Raw genomic sequence first — 17624 nt, 5'->3', positions numbered from 1 at the left:
TTATGGAAGGCGTTATTACAAAATCGTGAAGTTTTTGAATAAAGATTCCTTTCTTTACCACCAAACCGTTGCCTCTAGAATTTTGCCTGGAGGGTGGTGGCGGGCAGCGGGAAACCAATTGTTGTTCAGTAACATTCCATATGAATGTTCATCTGCATTCTTTATTATATACTATCATAATAAACCAGTAACCAATAAGTCAATTGTTTTCCTGATTTCTGGGAGTTGTTTTAGCACATTAATTGAAGCCAAGGAGGGAGTGGTAGGAAGTTCCGATTTACAGCCAACTTGTCCAAACACAGGTACCAACCTGGACTTGCGATTGGTATCTGAAGTGGGGAGGGGACCATCTTGTGGAACTGAGTGAGCCCTTCACCCGTGGGGTCTGATGCTGTCTCCAGGTAAACAGTGTCAGAATTTAGTGAAATTGCAGAACAGCCAGCTTGTGTCATAAAATTGCTTGGTGTGGGGAAAAAATCATCTGGTTCTGAGTGTGATAATAGTGTGAGAATAAAGGAGAAACACAAAGGAAGAGGAGCGGGTTGTTCCTACTCAACCCTACATGTAATAATGGTAACTAATATTCATTGACTACTTGGTAAACATTAACCAGGTACTCTTCTAAGTGATATACGAGAGAGAGACAGAGAGAGAAGAAGAGAGAGAGAGATCCATATTTAAATACTGTTATGAATACATATTCATACTTAGGAGAACAAAATGAGCATATATTCATATGAATATTCATTTGGTCCCCATAAAAATTTCATGAAATGAGTGACTACTAGTGTCCTAATTTAAAAAATGAGGAAATTGAAGAACAGAGAGGTTAAGCAACTTGCCCAAGATAATTCCACCAGCAATTGATTGGTAGGACATGAACTGTGATATTCTGGCTCCAAACCCAACTTCTTAACCTCTGAACCATGCCTGCCAATATAACAATAACAGAGAACTGAGGTGACTCTGCTGAATCATTGCTAGCAAGATTCTTTTTCATTTAGCAAACTATTTTTGGGGACACAGTCTCCAACCTCAAGTTGCACATACTCTCATGAAACACACAAAGATGTAAACAGATAATTAGAATAATACAATGTGCTAGGAGCTGCAATAGAGAAACATTTTCTGGAGCTTCTGGGAGCTTATAAAAGCAATGGAAATGGGCAGGGGAAAGCAAGGGAACCTGGAAAGCAGAAGGTTTGGCCACCTTCTCTTCTATAGTAGGAAGAGATTTGCATTGATCCAGCCCCACTTTCTTAAGTGGTCTCCAGTTGATTTGGGTTCTGAATTTAAGAACAAAATCTGCTCAGGTTGCATAAAGTATAACAGCTAAGCTGTCGAACATATTTTATAAATCCCAGGCAATTTATTTATTTTTTTGGTGCTAAAACCAGTTTTATAGTTTTATGTTATTTTAAATTTTTTCTTATGATCCTACAAAGTAAAAACAATATGAGAATCTCATATAAGAGTATCTTCCCATGATTTTGTAATTCTAGAAGAGGTGACTGAGTGAAAGAATCACATTTACCGTTTTTATGACCAGACATAAGCAGAATCAGGGAAATCTCATAGAATCTAACCAACCTTCCATACTTTTAATAGTTGTCTCCTTTGTTCCAACAGGGGCTACCTCGTTCTTTTGTTCCTTGGCGTCTCTGTGGATAGAAGATTCATCTAGAGCCCATAAAACCAGATCACGCAAGGAAAAGACTGCAGTTCCATCTTTGGTATATACTCTGGAGGCTACTCGGGCAAGGCCAAGTTGTTCCGTGCATTCTGTGAGAAGCTAGACAACACCAGCTGTCAGGAACTGAGAGGAAATAGTGAGGGCACTGGGAATAATCATGAAGAGCTTGTTATTTTAGAAATCCGAGAAAATCCTTTAATTTGAGAAAATAGAAAGCTGAATAACTACCAATTTGATCTTTGATTAGAGACAATTTTTGATATTAGATTGTTTTATCTAATCTCACAATGTGAGTCCAGTCCAGCTGTGAAAAGCCTTAGCTCCAACCATTTAAAACAGTAGCTGATGTATGTTGTTACATTTTACCATCAGAGCATTTCTTTAAAAAATGTTCAACCTAGAAATCCACTTTCAATTTTGTTGCTTCATAAGGTACAAAATAGTTGTCATCATCTTCATAAACTGATTTAAAATAAATAAGTTGTTGATTTTCAAACCAAAGGCTGACACATATTATTACTCTTGCCATTTTGCAAATGGGAAAACAGGCTAAAAGAATAATTTTGCCAAAGATCACAAAAGTCAGCTGCGAACCCCAGGAAGAATCTTGGAGTTGCTAACTTTTGTACTTTGCTTGTTCAATTGAATGACAACACCTTAATTTTAAAAATCTATTTATATTCAAAGAGGTGAGTTAACAAGTATATGTGTATGTGAGTGTTTGCAAGGAAGTCTGTGGGGCAATTTCATGTCATATATAATGTTACTTGTAAATTAATATAGTTAAGGGTATTGACAAGACAATTGCCCCGTGACAGAAGGACAAAGCTGGGTTCGGACCTTTGGGGCTCTCTTCAGTTCCGATGACTATAGGGGGCAGCCTGTAGGATAGAAACCACACCTTTCCTCCTTGTACAACCCCAGCTTCATCCTACCAACAAAAATTGCTCAGACTCTCCAGTGATAAATGAGGCAATGAGGCGCCATCTCCTAAAATATGCAGAGGACATACAACTTGAAGTTGGAATGGGAAGGAAGGCAAAAAGGTATTCTATCCTCAAAATGAAGAAAATGTGGTAGGTAGCTTTGTTCTCCCCTTGCTTTATATTATATCTTTGCTCTGGAGCCGATCTAAAAACCATACTCTGATTTCTCATTTTCCTAAGATCATACCCAAAGAAATACAATCAAAAAGAAGGTATTGAAGAAAATAGAGATCTTGATCTTTATCAGTGTAAATTGGTGAAACTCACAAGGGACATTTATCATTCAATCCCACCACTCCTGGTCTTGTCAGAAGAATCACCATTATCATTACCTCAGAGAATGCAAGCATTTAAGTGATAGCCACTTACCATGGGGAATGTTTCAGCCACAATTAACTTTCCATTTCGATATCCATCTCCATTTTTGTATGCAATTATTTTCACTGCCTTCTGGTGCATAGCTGCCATCCCACTATGAGATGCAACTTGTGTGCAGGTCTTCATCCGTAAAGATAATAGATGTTCTTTATAGTGACTTAGAGTTTTCTCAGCCTCATAAGTGGATAAATCAACCTGATTTAAAAAAAAAAGTCATTGGTCTACTCAAGCTTTTTATTTCTTCCAGTTTTGTGATTCTGGTATACTTTAGTCTCTCAATTTGATCAATATGTGCGTGTGTATATGTGTATCATCTGAATTTTGAAATGTTCACTTCACGTGCTATAGGTATTGAATGGGAAGGACATTGGGTCAGAACTCAGTTCCCTCCCAAGACTGTCACTGAGTCTCTAGGAAACTTTGGGCCCCGGGCAGTGTGTCTGGCCTTCTCCTGTTTTCTACTTTGCCTTCTCCTGTGACAGGAGATGGTGAAGGAAGCCAGGGCCAGAGAGAGCCTGGGCTGAAGGGCTAACAGCAGTACAGATATTCTCTGGTCTTTAACTTGAGGATGATGCCCTCCTCTGGTGGCAGATATTGATGGATGTGGAAAGGGATGAGCGTAGCCTTAACCACATGGTAATGATTGTGGCGAACACCACACTTTACCTTTCCCTTCCTAGCCCTACCTAGGATGCTGCCCTGTGGGGAGAGCTCTGTCTGAGAGGCTGTGATATTGGGAATTTGTTCCAATCAGCTCACCACCACCTCCTAAACACTACCTCACTGTCACTGGAGCAAAGGCAAATGCCTCAGACTTTCCCAGAGGATTGACTTCTTTTCTCCTGCAGTTATTGTTTCAGCTGATGTTTATTGTGACTCTTGCTATTCCATCCCCTACCTTCCCCTGCAGTGTATTTCAGGTTGAGGGGCCAGACAAGAGTTACCTGACAAGAATGGGGTGGGCAAGCTCCACTGAGCAGACCAGGGCAGGGCGGAAGGTTGCCCACCTCTCAGGGATCACTCTTTATATAACTGTAAATTCCCCTTAGCTCTTCTCATTTCTAAACTTGAAAGAAAAATTTTTTAAAATGGTGCCATTTTAAATTAAGATCACTGGAGAGCAGCAGAGATTTTTTTTCTCCATAAGCTATAAATAATATTAGACATGGTTACGTGAATTCAGGAAATTAACCTGAAGAGTCATTGACAACAACATGTCAAAATCTCCCTGAAATGCTCCATACCAGTAAAAAGGAGATCACCCTGTGGATATAAGCGAAAAGCTGCTCTCCTAAGTAAAGATTTGCGGTGACTTCCCCATCTAAAAGCAACACAGAGAACAGAGGAAAGTGTCAGCAGATGATTAAAGCCACAGAAGTGCCCAATTAACTTCAAAGAGTGTATCGAACTATTAATAGACAATGTATTTTAAATTACAATGGGAAAAAGGAAATCAATGCAGGTGAAATGGTAAAGGTGCATCAGAGGAAGATGAATTGGATGAGTGGAGATGAACTTGAGTGCAAGGCAGATAATGAATGCATCAAAGTTTCCAAAGTGATACCACATAAGTATCAGCAGAGCTCAGATCATTACACACCTCGGTCACATTAATGACCTTGAAAGGCCCTCGTGAGAAGGGCTTCTGTGTCTCAGAGCCCGAAGCACAGAGGAACGGCAGCCCTGGAAGCAACTGTTTCAGTCCCTTCTCTGCTCCCATGGATTGTCCACATGCCAAGCACAGCATAATTTTTTTCTTCCCAGCAGGTGAGAGATAACAGTATCCCTAAAAAGAGGGACAAAGATGCTTTTACACAGGCATATCTAAATTACAATAGCATTTTTGTAAAGCACTTTACAATACAAATAAAGCAATTTTATAATTCCCAGATGCTAAATTAGAAATCTCAATGTGAATGCATTATTTTGCTCCTAATAATTTTACACACACACACACACACACACACACATATGTATATACATGTGTGTGTATTTAAAATATGTCGGTCCAGAAAAAGTCCAACCATTGTTAATATAACGAGAACGATTTGCATGACATCATTTAACCTGGCAGCCAAGGAGAGTGGACTGGAATGCACAAGCATGAACAATGACGACTTCACTGTACTAGTCAGTGGGGGTGGTAGATGCCATTGAGCGAGCATGTGTACTGTGTGGCTGTCACATTCAGAATTACTGAGAGAGTAGAACAACAAACTGACATCAAATTCTGCATTCAGCTTGAACATTTCTCCACAGAAACTATTCAAGTGATTCAGAAGGTTGCAGCTATGGGCAACTGGTGATGGCAGCTTCATCATGACAATGCATTTGCTCATGTATTACATCTGTGCGGAGTTTTTTTGGTGAAACACCAAATCACCCAGGTGACTCAGCTCCCTTACAGACCAGATTTGGTGCCTTGCGACTTCTGGCTTTTCCCAAAACTAAAGTCACCTTTGAAAGGGAAGACATTTCTAAACATCGATGAGATTCAGGAAAATACAATGGGGCAGCTGATGGTGATTAGAACTAGATGAGGTCCCAAGGTGCCTACTTTGAAGGGGACTGAGGCATCATTGTCCTATGTACAATGTTTCCTGTCTCTTGTATCTTCTTCAGTAAATGTCTTTATTTTTCATTGTACAAGGCTGTATACTTTCTGGACAGACTGTGTATGCGTGTGTGTGTTTGTGTAAAACAAACATATTTCCAAACTCTGTTGACTAAAAAGGCTTAGCGACAATAAAAATTCAACATCATGTATATAACTTTTTCCTAGAATCAGGGGTTCTTGGTGGAATGACTACTTCCATATTTGCAGGGAGAAGTACACAAGATAAGCAAAGGATGCCATGTGGTAACAGAAAAAAAAAAAAAGTAGCCATCTAAAAGTAAAGGAATCATGTCAAAAACACAAGGAGCCAGCATGAAGGGACTCCACTGGTCCAAAGTGGGACAATTTGGGAGCAAGAAGAAGAATGATAACCAAAACACTTAGAATATATCTGAACATGTAAAAATCCCATGAGTTCATAATAATGTTAAAAATGTAACTAAAAACAACAAAAAACCCTAGCACACAACAAAACCACAACTTATTGGAGCCCATTAGAATTAAATGAGCACCAATTTGTAACTCTGAAATTTGGCCATTAGAAAATGTGGCAATTTATTTGCAAAGGTGCCCACAATAAAACAATCCCATCCTTGTTTGCATGCTCCTCCAATCAAGAAATAGAGATTCTTTCTCCTTTCCTCGAATCTGGGCAAGGTCATGTGACTTTCCTGGGCCACTGCTGCACTGGCAAATGTGATGTGAGCAGATGCAGAAGAAGTGCTCGCCTTTGAAGCTTGTTATCCTTTGGCTGCAATTAGAACCCTGACACCTCAATGTGAACACACTTAAGCTAGTCTGTCCAAGAAGCCTTGATGAGAAACAAGGACCCCAGCTTACTGACCCTTTTGAAACTCCTAATAAAATAATTTATTTAGGTAAAGATCACCAAAGGGTGACAGGCACTAGAAAAAAGTCACTGGGAAATTTTTTTAAATGTGGGATTAGGTTGTAATCATCTGAACCCATTGATAACTGTTATCACAAAAAATGGAAAACCGAGACATTGTATGCCTACAGAAGTAATAAATATGAAAATGCAATAAAATTTATAAAGATTCTTGTAAAAAAAAAAAAGCTGAACATAAATTTTTTAAAAAGTCTAGTGCTAAGTTTCTTTTACAGGAACTACAGAGCCTAGAGAAACAAGTTAAAATATGTCACAAGAAGCAAACAGAGAAATCCAAATACAGGCATTCTATAGGACAAAGGACCCAGATTCTGCAACTAAATGTCACATAGGGACCTTGTTTGAATCCTAACTTAAATCAACCAATCATAAGAATATTTTTAGGAGGACCTGTGAAATATAATTAAGAACAGGGCATTTGAAGAATTATTGTTAATTCTATTAGATGTGGTAATGACAATGATTATGTAAGAGGTGCATGCTTAAGTGTGAGGTGAAATGGTATCATGTCTAGGGCTTTGTAAATGTTTCCAAACCTTGATAACAGCTGAATTGTGATGATAGATATACAAGAATCCATTGTACTAGTCTCTCTACTTCTGAATATGCATGGAAATTTTCAAGGTAAAATTTTAAAGCACTTTCACATAAGACTCTCTAATTGGCGCTGCTCCTCACAAGGCTAAAAGTTAAGTACAGTCAGAGTTAATATCACCATTCTCAGCTGACATAAGAGAAAACAAAAGTTCAGAGGGAAGTTTTTATCCAAGGACACCCAAGTAGCACATGGCAGAGCTGAAACATAAAACTGTGACTTCTGATTGCAACCTCTTGGCTGTTTTGCCTCTTCCATTTGGTTCAACTACCCCATTTAAGTACATAGAGCTACCTCAATTCAAAGTCAACATTTAGATGATACTTTTGAAGAAGTCATTCTCAAATTTCACTATGGATTTCTCTATATGCACATCTGATTTCCATTTTTCTACAAGTTACTGGAAGGCAGAAAATTAAACATCCCCTCTTAGATGGAACTAAATGAATATTACATGAGGAATCATTTAGATAGAAAAGCATGGGGTTCATGATTAATCGTGTGCAGATTCCTTTATTGGCTGGGATATTTTTATAAACTGAAGTCTTCTCCTCCAATATTTTGCTACCCTGAGATACAGTCCATAAAGGAAATACTTGATTTTTTTATTTCCCACTCTTTTAATGAGTTGGTTTCATATCATCATTTAATTGTGATCAATGAAATGTTACTAATGTTTAATATCAGTATGAACATATGGATTTAAAAATACCTGATATATGTCAATGCACTGTACTCATTAGCCTACTGATGGTTCAAATGGTCCATCTTTGGATAGTGGGAGCTCTTTCAAGTTGATTTGATTTGCTTTAAGATGACCTTACTAGGTAAGAGTTCATAGACAAAGCAGAAAGAGGCAGAGTCCAAACCAAGATGGAAAATGGCATGGTACACTTGGGGATCTCCTATTCAGTAGAACTAGAGAATGATGAGTGAAGAAGCAGCAGCTGCTTAGAAACTCTATGGAGAAGAGTAAAGAGGGTCTCAGAGGGTCTCATAAGTGCTTTATGAGATTTCAGGTAAGCCAATGATCATCAACAACAGCAAGGAAGCGTGACCCACTGGCCCACAATATCTCAGGTATTTCTAAAGTCGTCGTCGTCGTCGTCGGCAGCCGTCCGTCTCGAGAGACGATGGTGTAGCTTCTTAAGAGTCTATCTGCACCGCCGAGAATGGTTGTGCAGTCCGACTCGGGAGTGACACGGTATCTGTCTCCTCCCGTGTTGAATCGACATCTTGTGATGACGCTGGAGTGTCCTCTCCAGTGGAGCTGAAGCTACAGAGCCTGGGCAGGGTGATATGGAGGGTCTGCTGTTGCCCATGCAGCAGACCCCCCCTCTCTTCGCAGCTGAAGGATCCAAGGGAAAGACGGAGTCAATACAGCTTGGCTTCAGGTGCGCCGCAAGAGTTGCCGGTGTTGACTACAACATCAAACCGCCTTAGGGACTCCGGCTCCGGATTTTCTGTCGGGGTTTACTCCCTTAGCCTTTCCCCTGAAGAGGTATGCCGCAAGGCAGCGGAGGTTTTTTGGAGTCAGAGTTTTCCTTCTCTGATGTGCCCTGACTGGAAGATCGAACCAGCGACACTTAGCTCGCAGGCCGACGCTCAATCCACTGAGCCAAACCAGCCAAGGGCCTATTTCTAAAGTATGGTGTAAGTAATTCCTCATTAATAAAAAAAATTAGGCCCTGGCTGGTGTGGCTCAGTGGATTGAGCACCGACTTGTGAACCAAAGGATCACTGGTTCAATTCCCAGTCAGGGCACATGCCAGGACTGCGGGCACTCAAGAGGCAACTACACATTGATGTTTCTCTCCCTTTCTCCCTCCCTTCCCCTCTCTCTAAAAATAAATAAATAAAATCTTTAAAAAAATCAAAGGACCAAATGAAAAATTATTTTCTTTATAAATTAGAATATATTTATTAAATATTTATTATCTCTCTCGGCAGCCGTCCGTCTCGAGAGACGATGGTGTAGCTTCTTAAGAGTCTATCTGCACTGCCGAGAATGGCTGTGCAGTCCGATTCGGGAGTGACACGGTATCTGTCTCCTCCCGTGTTGAATCGACATCTTGTGATGACGCCGGAGTGTCCTCTCCAGTGAAGCTGAAGCTACAGAGACTGGGCAGGGTGATATGGAGGGTCTGCTGCTGCCCATGCAGCAGACCCCCCCTCTCTTCGCAGCTGAAGGGTCCAAGGGAAAGACGGAGTCAATACAGCTTGGCTTCAGGTGCGCCGCAGGAGTTGCCGGTGTTGACTACAACGTCAAACCGCCTTAGGGACTCCGGCTCCAGATTTTCTGTCGGGGTTTATTCCCTTAGCCTTTCCCCTGAAGAGGTATGCCGCAAGGCAGCGGAGGTTTTTTGGAGTCAGAGTTTTCCTTCTCTGATGTGCCCTGACTGGAAGATCGAACCAGCGACACTTAGCTCGCAGGCTGACGCTCAATCCACTGAGCTAAACCAGCCAGGTAAATATTATATATATATATATATATATATATATATATATATGCCTATGCTTGGTATAATTTAATTTAGTTGAAGTCACTTATACTTGTTTGCATGTTAGTACACTTTCTGGAGTGGAGTGGCAGCTGTGAGGCAGGCAAACCTGTGGGCGGGTGGGAGGTGTGACTGTCCTCCCTCATGCATGTTCTGGTGAACTGATGATGAACCAAAGATGGTGCTGGTGATAGGGAGCCGTCCAAACAATATAAGTAGAGAGTAGTATCAATATTGCTTCATTCCTTCCTAATCAGAATCCCAGAGTCCATGAGATTTCATTCACAAATCAGTGCTCAATTTGTGTGAACATAGGTTTTCTACAACAATAATTTCTTGCTTTATCAAATTACCCCATTAAATTTTTTTCTTCATTCATTCTTAGTAGGAAGGAACCACTTACTGGTTGATCAATGTTTTCTTCTTTAACCACGGAGGATGTACAAATTCCAGCACGATTTGCTGCTGTGATTTCCTTATCCAGTACAGTGCTATGAAAGGCCATAAAAGCTTTCATATGTTCAATGTAATTCCACTTTTGATTGGAAGTCCCATTGTTGTAGGGTTTATATTTCTGTAAAAAAGAGAAAGACAATATCTGGAGTCGAATGGGAGAGTTTATGATTTGGTTACAACAGTCATAGAGTCACAAAATATATAAATTTGGTAACTGCATTAGCTTTGGGTCTTTTGTTTTTGTTTTTGTTTTTACTTAATAATATTCCATGAATCTTTATTGAACATTTTTAAGGATATATACTATTTGATCTTAGGGACGGCTTATTTTACCACTCTCCAAAAATGAAAAATGTAGATTCTCAAACTGTCCATACTATAGTGAAAGAGCAATGAAGAACTGTACAGATAAATCTTTGTGCAAATCTATAACTTCTTTAGAACAAACTCCTCAAGTAGAGTTGTGGATAAAAGAAAATCATTTAAAAATATTACGATATATCATAGAAAGCTTTATCACATCCAAATACTTTCTAGAAAGGTTTAGTTTACACTTCCACCAAAAGCATATGAAACGGCCTCTTTTCCTCACACTCTTGCCAAACGATCATCAATTTAGTAAATGAAAAGTAATACCTTGTTGGTATTTTAATTTAATTTCAGTGGTTATCAAGGAGGACTTTTTAAAATATGAGCACACTCAGTTTTATATGTAATAGAAACAGCATATTTATTCAAATTATACAACTTGACTCAAGCTTAAGTAAAGATATAAGTAGTTATGATTTAAGGGAACTTAAACCAGTAGATTACTGGTTCCAACTAAACATATCCTGACACCTGAAGGACCTTTATAATGAATAACACTTTACCAAGGAGAGATAGATAGTAAACAGGAAAATAAATGAGCCTTAAGAAGTGATTTAACAGGTTGGACAATGGAGCATCCCTCAGAGATATGAAAACAAAGACTATATTTCAAGGAACAGGGAGGGGGCCTAGTAACATTAACCTGATATGCCTCATTTTTGATAATTTACACGAACCTTAATATTTTCTCACAAACTGGTTGCTTCAAGAAATAAAAATAAAATACCAGCGACAACAACAAAAAATCTTGAAAGGTAATACAAATTACCCTGGGATCAAACTCATTTCTTATAAAATGGAAAACTTAAGGGAAACCATCCATATTTATAATTTTATGAAACAGATTAAGGTACTAAATTTGCATCTGCATGAGGTTTTTATCTCGCTGCCAGAGAGGCACCTGACAGGAAAGAATGCGATGTTATATATACTGTGTCTCCTAGAACAAAATTTAAGCCCATATTTATCATCAGGATAGAAGACTTAATTAAGCTTTGATATTTGTCCAGATTGCTATGTCCCAGTTTTGGCTTCAGGACCTGCTAAGCAAGTTGCCTCACTGCTATTAAAAGCATGGAATAAAACAAATGTTCCTTGGAGACAATATATTCTGTTCAACAAAAAGATGGTTAATATTGTGGGGGATACAAAAAGTAAATGCAAAGTAGGGATGCTCCTAAACTGTCTCTCCTCCTAACAATAAACCACATAAACATATATACATTTAAGAGTGTCCTTGGCTATAAGTAAGTGAGGATGATGGACAGACATAGAAAAATAATGCCCAGGTGTTTGCCTAAAACTCGAATGAAGCCAGCTGTCTTTGGAGTCTCCAAATATTGTTTGGCTGCTGCAAGCATTTGCAAAAGTATGTTAAAAGTGTAATTTCAAATGAGTGTGTGCGTCTCAGAATCAACACTGTTGAGTTCACATCCTTCGGGAAGATCCCTCTGACCATGGGCTTTGCCTCCACTTGCCAGGCAAAAGGGACCTTGCATACATTCTGATCATTGAACTTAAAACACGTGGAGCGTCTACTGCCACTCCACTGACTGCATACACCCCTGGGACTGTGAGCTACATGAATGCATTGGGGACACTTGCTCATGCTTGCCATTGGAATTGATTTAAGTAACAGGCATAGCTTCTGACATGCAGCAAGCCCACAATCACCATCTGTTGGGTTAAACTAAATAAAGAGCTACATGAACATGCTCAGTCTGAAATCTAAGCAGACTATTGTAAATATTTTAGCCATGGCATTCAAGATAGAATCCTATGACATCCGATTTCTCTCTCCACAATCAGGAGGCCTGGAGCTTTACTTGCATTCGACTAAATGAAGGGCTACGATTACTCTCTAGCCTATCTATGGCTTACCTGAACAATAACTGGATAGCCACAGACTTCATTGCTTGTCTTGGTCATAGACACTGTAGACACTGCCAGCACAAGGTCTGGGTTCCTCAGCAAGTGGAAGGTCCTTGGGAAAACAGGAGGAGGCACATTACAAAGTAGCATGACCAGCGAAGAGCTCCCTCCGTGCCACTTGTTAGCATGTTACTTCTCATCTCCATACATGCTCTGTGATAATGGATGTGAGTCCTTAAGCATTTCTTCCATTCTACAGCAAGCGCAATGTTTATGCTTTCTCACAGTGCTGGAAGAACACTGCAGGAGCAAGGGGCTCTCCCGCTCCTTCTGGTTGCTATAGGAGCAAGATAGTCAGCAATGCTCTTCCCCAGTCAGGTGCCCAGAATGCCTGGGCCCTCAGCACCCTCACAGCCCTGAGCTGGCCTCGTGATCGTCTGCTTGTGGTTCTCTTGACACAGATCCTGCACATACCAGGCCTTCTGCCACACCAGTACCCCCATCCCCTTTATGTGTCCATGTGTCCAGCAACCAGCTGCACCCCCATCTATGTTCTGGATGGCTGTTTCCTGCTGGCCCAGCAACCAAAGACCAGGTCTGGCTGGGCAGACCAGCAAATATCTTTGCCACCCAGTGGGCTGCAACCATACCTTTCCCAGTGAGTTTTGAATTCCAGCCTTGGGAGGGGCCCAAGTCCAAGTCTGTCCTTTCTTGCATGCTCTCCCTCAGCCTTAGGGTAGCATAAAGCATTTATCTGTTTTTTAACTATTCAATAAGTACTCCTTTATCATTGTTTAGTAAGTATATTAAACTTCCCCTGTTTAAATCAGTGTATGGTTTCTGCCTCCAGATTGTACCCAGACTGACATACTCTCCTCAGACATTTAATTGTTACAAGAGCCAGTGTATTGGTGTGATTAAGAGCATGGATTCTGGAGCCTCAGTGCCTAAGTGTGAGTCCTGGGTCCACCTGTCAGTAGCTCTATGGCTCTGCTGAACAACCCTGTGCCTCAGGATCCTCATCAGGAAAATGGGACAACACAGCATGTCTCCTAGGACCACTGTGGAATAAATGTGTTACTGCACACAAAATGCATAGAATATTGTCTTTACGGCCCTGGCTGCTGTGGCTCAGTGGATTGAACATCGGCTTGCGAACCAAGTGTCGCTGGTTCGATTCCCAGTCAGGGCACATGACTAGGTTGCACACCAGGTCCCCAGTTGGGGGCGTGTGAGAGGCAACCGCACATTGTAAAAAAGAAAAATATATATTGTCTTTATATAGTATTTAGTATTAGCTACTATTATTAATGGTTGTGAGGTGCTTTTTTAAAAAAAATAGATTTCCCTTAATCTTTTTTCTAAAGGAGCTTTCCCTAAAAATCCAAGATACATAGTGAATATTTTCATGGGATTTTATATTGGAGCTAACAGAAGGCCTCCTTGACTGAAAAACAAAATGCAAACTATTGAGCTAAAACCCTGAACTTATTTCCTTGCCTCACTTAAAAGCACAAATAAACCCACTAGTCAAGGCTTTTGTCTGTAGAGAAAAAGCCAGTTCTTCACATCTGTGAACAGAGGTACGTGACAGACCAGCAGCAGTATTCCTGCTGTGGAATATATAACTCCTCCTGAATATAGAATTTAATAATGTGGGAGTGGAGAGAAAGGGAGCAGTGGGAGAGGATTTGTTATAAAAGTAATTTATTTTTTCTTTCAAGACTGAAAAAAAATTCCAGGTATCTAATTCAAATCTCTGAACATAAAGCAATATATCCTCATTGTAATGAATTTACAAAGTATTGGGAAATATAGAATTATAACAGAATTTTAAACATTACTATGACTTCTACAAGATAATCACTATTAATCTTAGAGTGTATTTCTTCTTTCTATTGTTAGTTAATGAAGTGTCATTTTAAATCCAAAGTGGGCACTCAATTTTATCAAGTACCTTTTTAGCATTTAGGAAGACTGCACACAGCAAGAGAGCTGATATTCTATATTGTTCATGCCTGCAGCCTCAGCATGTTGCATACTTTGCACCTTGCACTCTTATTGGCACTCAATATTATTCAAATGAATGACTGAGTGTATATTTCTCAGCGACCTATGGAGATGCCAAGATTAGTTAGCTAGCTATCTCTATGTTTTTGCTGACCAGAATGGCTAGACTAGATACAGCAGCTTCCCCAGGCTTCAGGGCCATGCTCAGCCATTATGGTGTTGTTTTTCCTTTTCCTTCTGGAATAGCGCAGTCATCTGGCACCCGCCCATCGCACAATGCGTGCATTCTACAGGAAGTTTGAGCTCGCAGACTTCCACATAAAACCCGCTGTGTGCCAAACAATGGAGTGATAAATTACTTCATGTCTTGGCAATAGCCAGCATGATACCACTGCCTCTTCCATTAACCCATGCTATAAGTGCATACAAGTCACTGAACCTCCTTGAGCCTCAGTTTACCTTGCTTTGGAATCATGTAACTAAGACTAGCCGATTTGTAAGGCTGCTTTCAGCTCTGAATTCCCATGCTGCTCTGTTCCCCCCTCCGTAACCCTGAGTGCTGTTGAAGGGGTTTTCCTCCCTGAGGATTTCTTCATAATTTTTCATATTTCCCTTTAGAGACCAAATGATTAATTCAGATTATGCCAGAGTTGAAAATGGAGGATGTCAGATTATCTCAAAAGTTGATCTTGACCATTCTTCCGTGGGGCTGGAATCCAAGTGAGCATGTTTTGGCAATTTCCTCTGCCTTTCCGTGGCCCCTTGCTCATTTCTTGCCTTTCTAGCCCAGGCGATGTGTTATCCCAGCAAGGCCTGAGGGAAAGGACTAAAGGCAGACAATGCTCAGTGCAGTGATAGCCACTTAGTACCTCCCATGATGCTGGCAGTGAGCTACTGTGCCTACACTCTAATATGAATTCTGAACGGGCCTTTGCCTCCTCCCTACACTTACTGCCTGGGCAGAATAAGGAGGATAGGAAGACTGTGGTTCATACAAACTAATTTACTATAGGTTCTGCTACACAGTACAGTCCAAGATTCCCCAGGCCTCACCAGTTAATCAGAACAAATGGGTTTCAATATCCACTTACATGAAAAAAAAAAAAAAAGTGAAATGCCAAGGGAAAATGCGGAAGCTCAAAATTACTGTAACTATGTAGACACACTTCTGCCATCGGACATAAATTCCTCTGAATTGTGCCCACAACTATCATCAAGACTTCTGCTGAAGTGTTTGTGGGACTCTCTAGATGGTGACCCATGTGCCTATGAACAAGTCCTGCCCCCCCGCCCTCCCCTCTCACTGCTCCATCTCTTCTCTCCAGACTCCGAGGTTTCCGATCAGGAACCCACCAATACTGCCACCCCCCACCAACTGTCCTTCCCTTCTATAGCTTGACATGGGGAGCCTTCAAGATGGCAAAGTAGCAGAGTGTTTCAGAAAGTGGAAGGCCATTGGAAGAGACCGTTCTCCTCTTTTATGTTACATGTGGATAGATTTTTCCAAAGCAGTGCTGGTCATAGTCCAACATTTCAGTTTTAGGCACACTTCTCTTTCCATTTTTACTTAAGTAGCCTTCTCTACCCGCTTTCTCCATGATACTCAGGGTGAAAAACAAAACCAGTGACAGATAGGAGGACCCAGAAACTGCCCTCTCCTTCAATGATCAAGTGTTTCTGAGTTAAACTCATCATTCTTGTCTTCCTCCTGCCTTAAGGTCACTTCTTATTCCCCATGTGTGTTCATCCCAGTTCATCAGCCATGCCTGGATCCCCGTTGAGGCTCAAGCATGACTTCTACGATAACAGAAAGCCAAGGCAGTGAGATGTACTGCCCAAGTCTAGAAATGTAGAGAGGGGGTAGCACCAGCTCCGTAGGGGCAAGGATACTGATCTGTTTTGTTCTTTGCTAAAGCACCAGTATCCAAAACGAAGCTGGATGAATGCATTCTGGTCCCATACAGCAAGCCATTTGCAGGGGCAAAAGCCTGCTTCCTAGCTCCCCACTTCCAAGACGGCTTAGCTAGCTAGAATGAATGGGGCCAAGGAACACACTCACCAGGTCTGTCTACGTGTTAGCTTTTCAGCCTTCTCTAAAACAAGCCCAGCAAGTATTCCTTGCTGGCAGCTTTGCTCATCTCGGACAGGGAGCAGATGAAGGCTAGCTTCTCTGCCGCCCACCCGGGGCGGCTGCTGCCGCCTGCTGAAGCTTATGCAATCTCTCTAAGCAGAGATTCCTAAGGCTTTTGTATCACACACCTTTTGAAAATCCAATGAAAATCACAGCTCCTTTCCAGAAAAAAAAAAAAAATGTATTGCAAAGATACACAAACACAAATTTTATACAGTATTTCAAAAGATTGAAGAGGCCCCTGGAGACCCACCATATTACACTAATGGTAGAATCTGAAGCAAACCAATCTAAAACCCAAGGAGTTACTTTCTTTCTTAAGAAAATGTTCAAACATTCACAAAAACAGAGAGAAATGTCGGTCCACCAAAGACCCAACAGCTACAAACCTTCTGCCATTTTTGTTTCATGCATTCCTCCTCCCTATTTTACTTGTTTTTGCGTTTGCTAGATTATTTTAAAGAAAATCTGAGATACCTCTTAATTTTTCTATAGGTGCTATAATATATATTCAAGTGATAAGCACTTTTCTTTTTCACATAACCATTACACCATTATAACACCCAATAAAATTAACAATACTTTCTTCACACATATGGTACTGAGATTGCTTTAAATTTTCTCTGATTCCCTCAGAAATAACTGTTTGACAATGGCTGGTTTGAATCTGTATTCAAACAAGGAGCATCCATTAGAGTGGGTTGATATATTTGTAAAGGTAGGAATTTGCTTTCACTGTGTGAGGGAAAGCCATATCAGTTTCATTATTTGATGGAAAAAGGGGAGGGAAGGCAGGCATGTGGGGAAATGAAAAGCAAATTTTTAAAAATGAGTACTTTTTAATAATCTTACTTGATCCCTTCAAATAATAAAAATAATATTAGGTGAGAGTTCAGTTTTCTCTTGACCTAACTGGCCAGTTAAAACTATAAACCCTTTAAGTCAGATTTCACATTTCTTATCTGAATCAATAGTGGATAAGTTGTGTATAGTCTACAGACCATTTTCATTTGCTCTCATTTTTTTTTTCTTTTTTGAGTTGGATTAAAAAGTATTGGTTATGTTAAATTGAAAATCTAAAGTCCTCATATATACGCCAGCCTGCT

General features: G+C 40.4%; 1 protein-coding gene across 1 annotated transcript in view; it reads right to left on the bottom strand.

The window, feature by feature from the left end:
• DCDC1 (doublecortin domain containing 1) overlaps positions 1-17624 on the bottom strand; it is a 63962-nt gene that overhangs the window by 20708 nt on the left and 25630 nt on the right. The window contains exons 9-13 of the mRNA XM_090267269.1: positions 12387-12489; positions 10084-10254; positions 4658-4843; positions 3049-3252; positions 1591-1792 (exon numbers count right to left, since the gene is read on the bottom strand). Coding sequence (XP_090123395.1) covers positions 1591-1792; positions 3049-3252; positions 4658-4843; positions 10084-10254; positions 12387-12489 — 866 coding nt within the window. The remainder of the gene's footprint in view (positions 1-1590; positions 1793-3048; positions 3253-4657; positions 4844-10083; positions 10255-12386; positions 12490-17624) is intronic.

This window comes from Furipterus horrens, unplaced genomic scaffold (genome assembly GCF_987537825.1).
Source record: "Furipterus horrens unplaced genomic scaffold, mFurHor1.1.pri manual_scaffold_2, whole genome shotgun sequence".
Classification (NCBI taxonomy): Eukaryota; Metazoa; Chordata; class Mammalia; order Chiroptera; family Furipteridae; genus Furipterus; species Furipterus horrens.
This window is presented reverse-complemented; position numbering and strand designations above follow the sequence as displayed.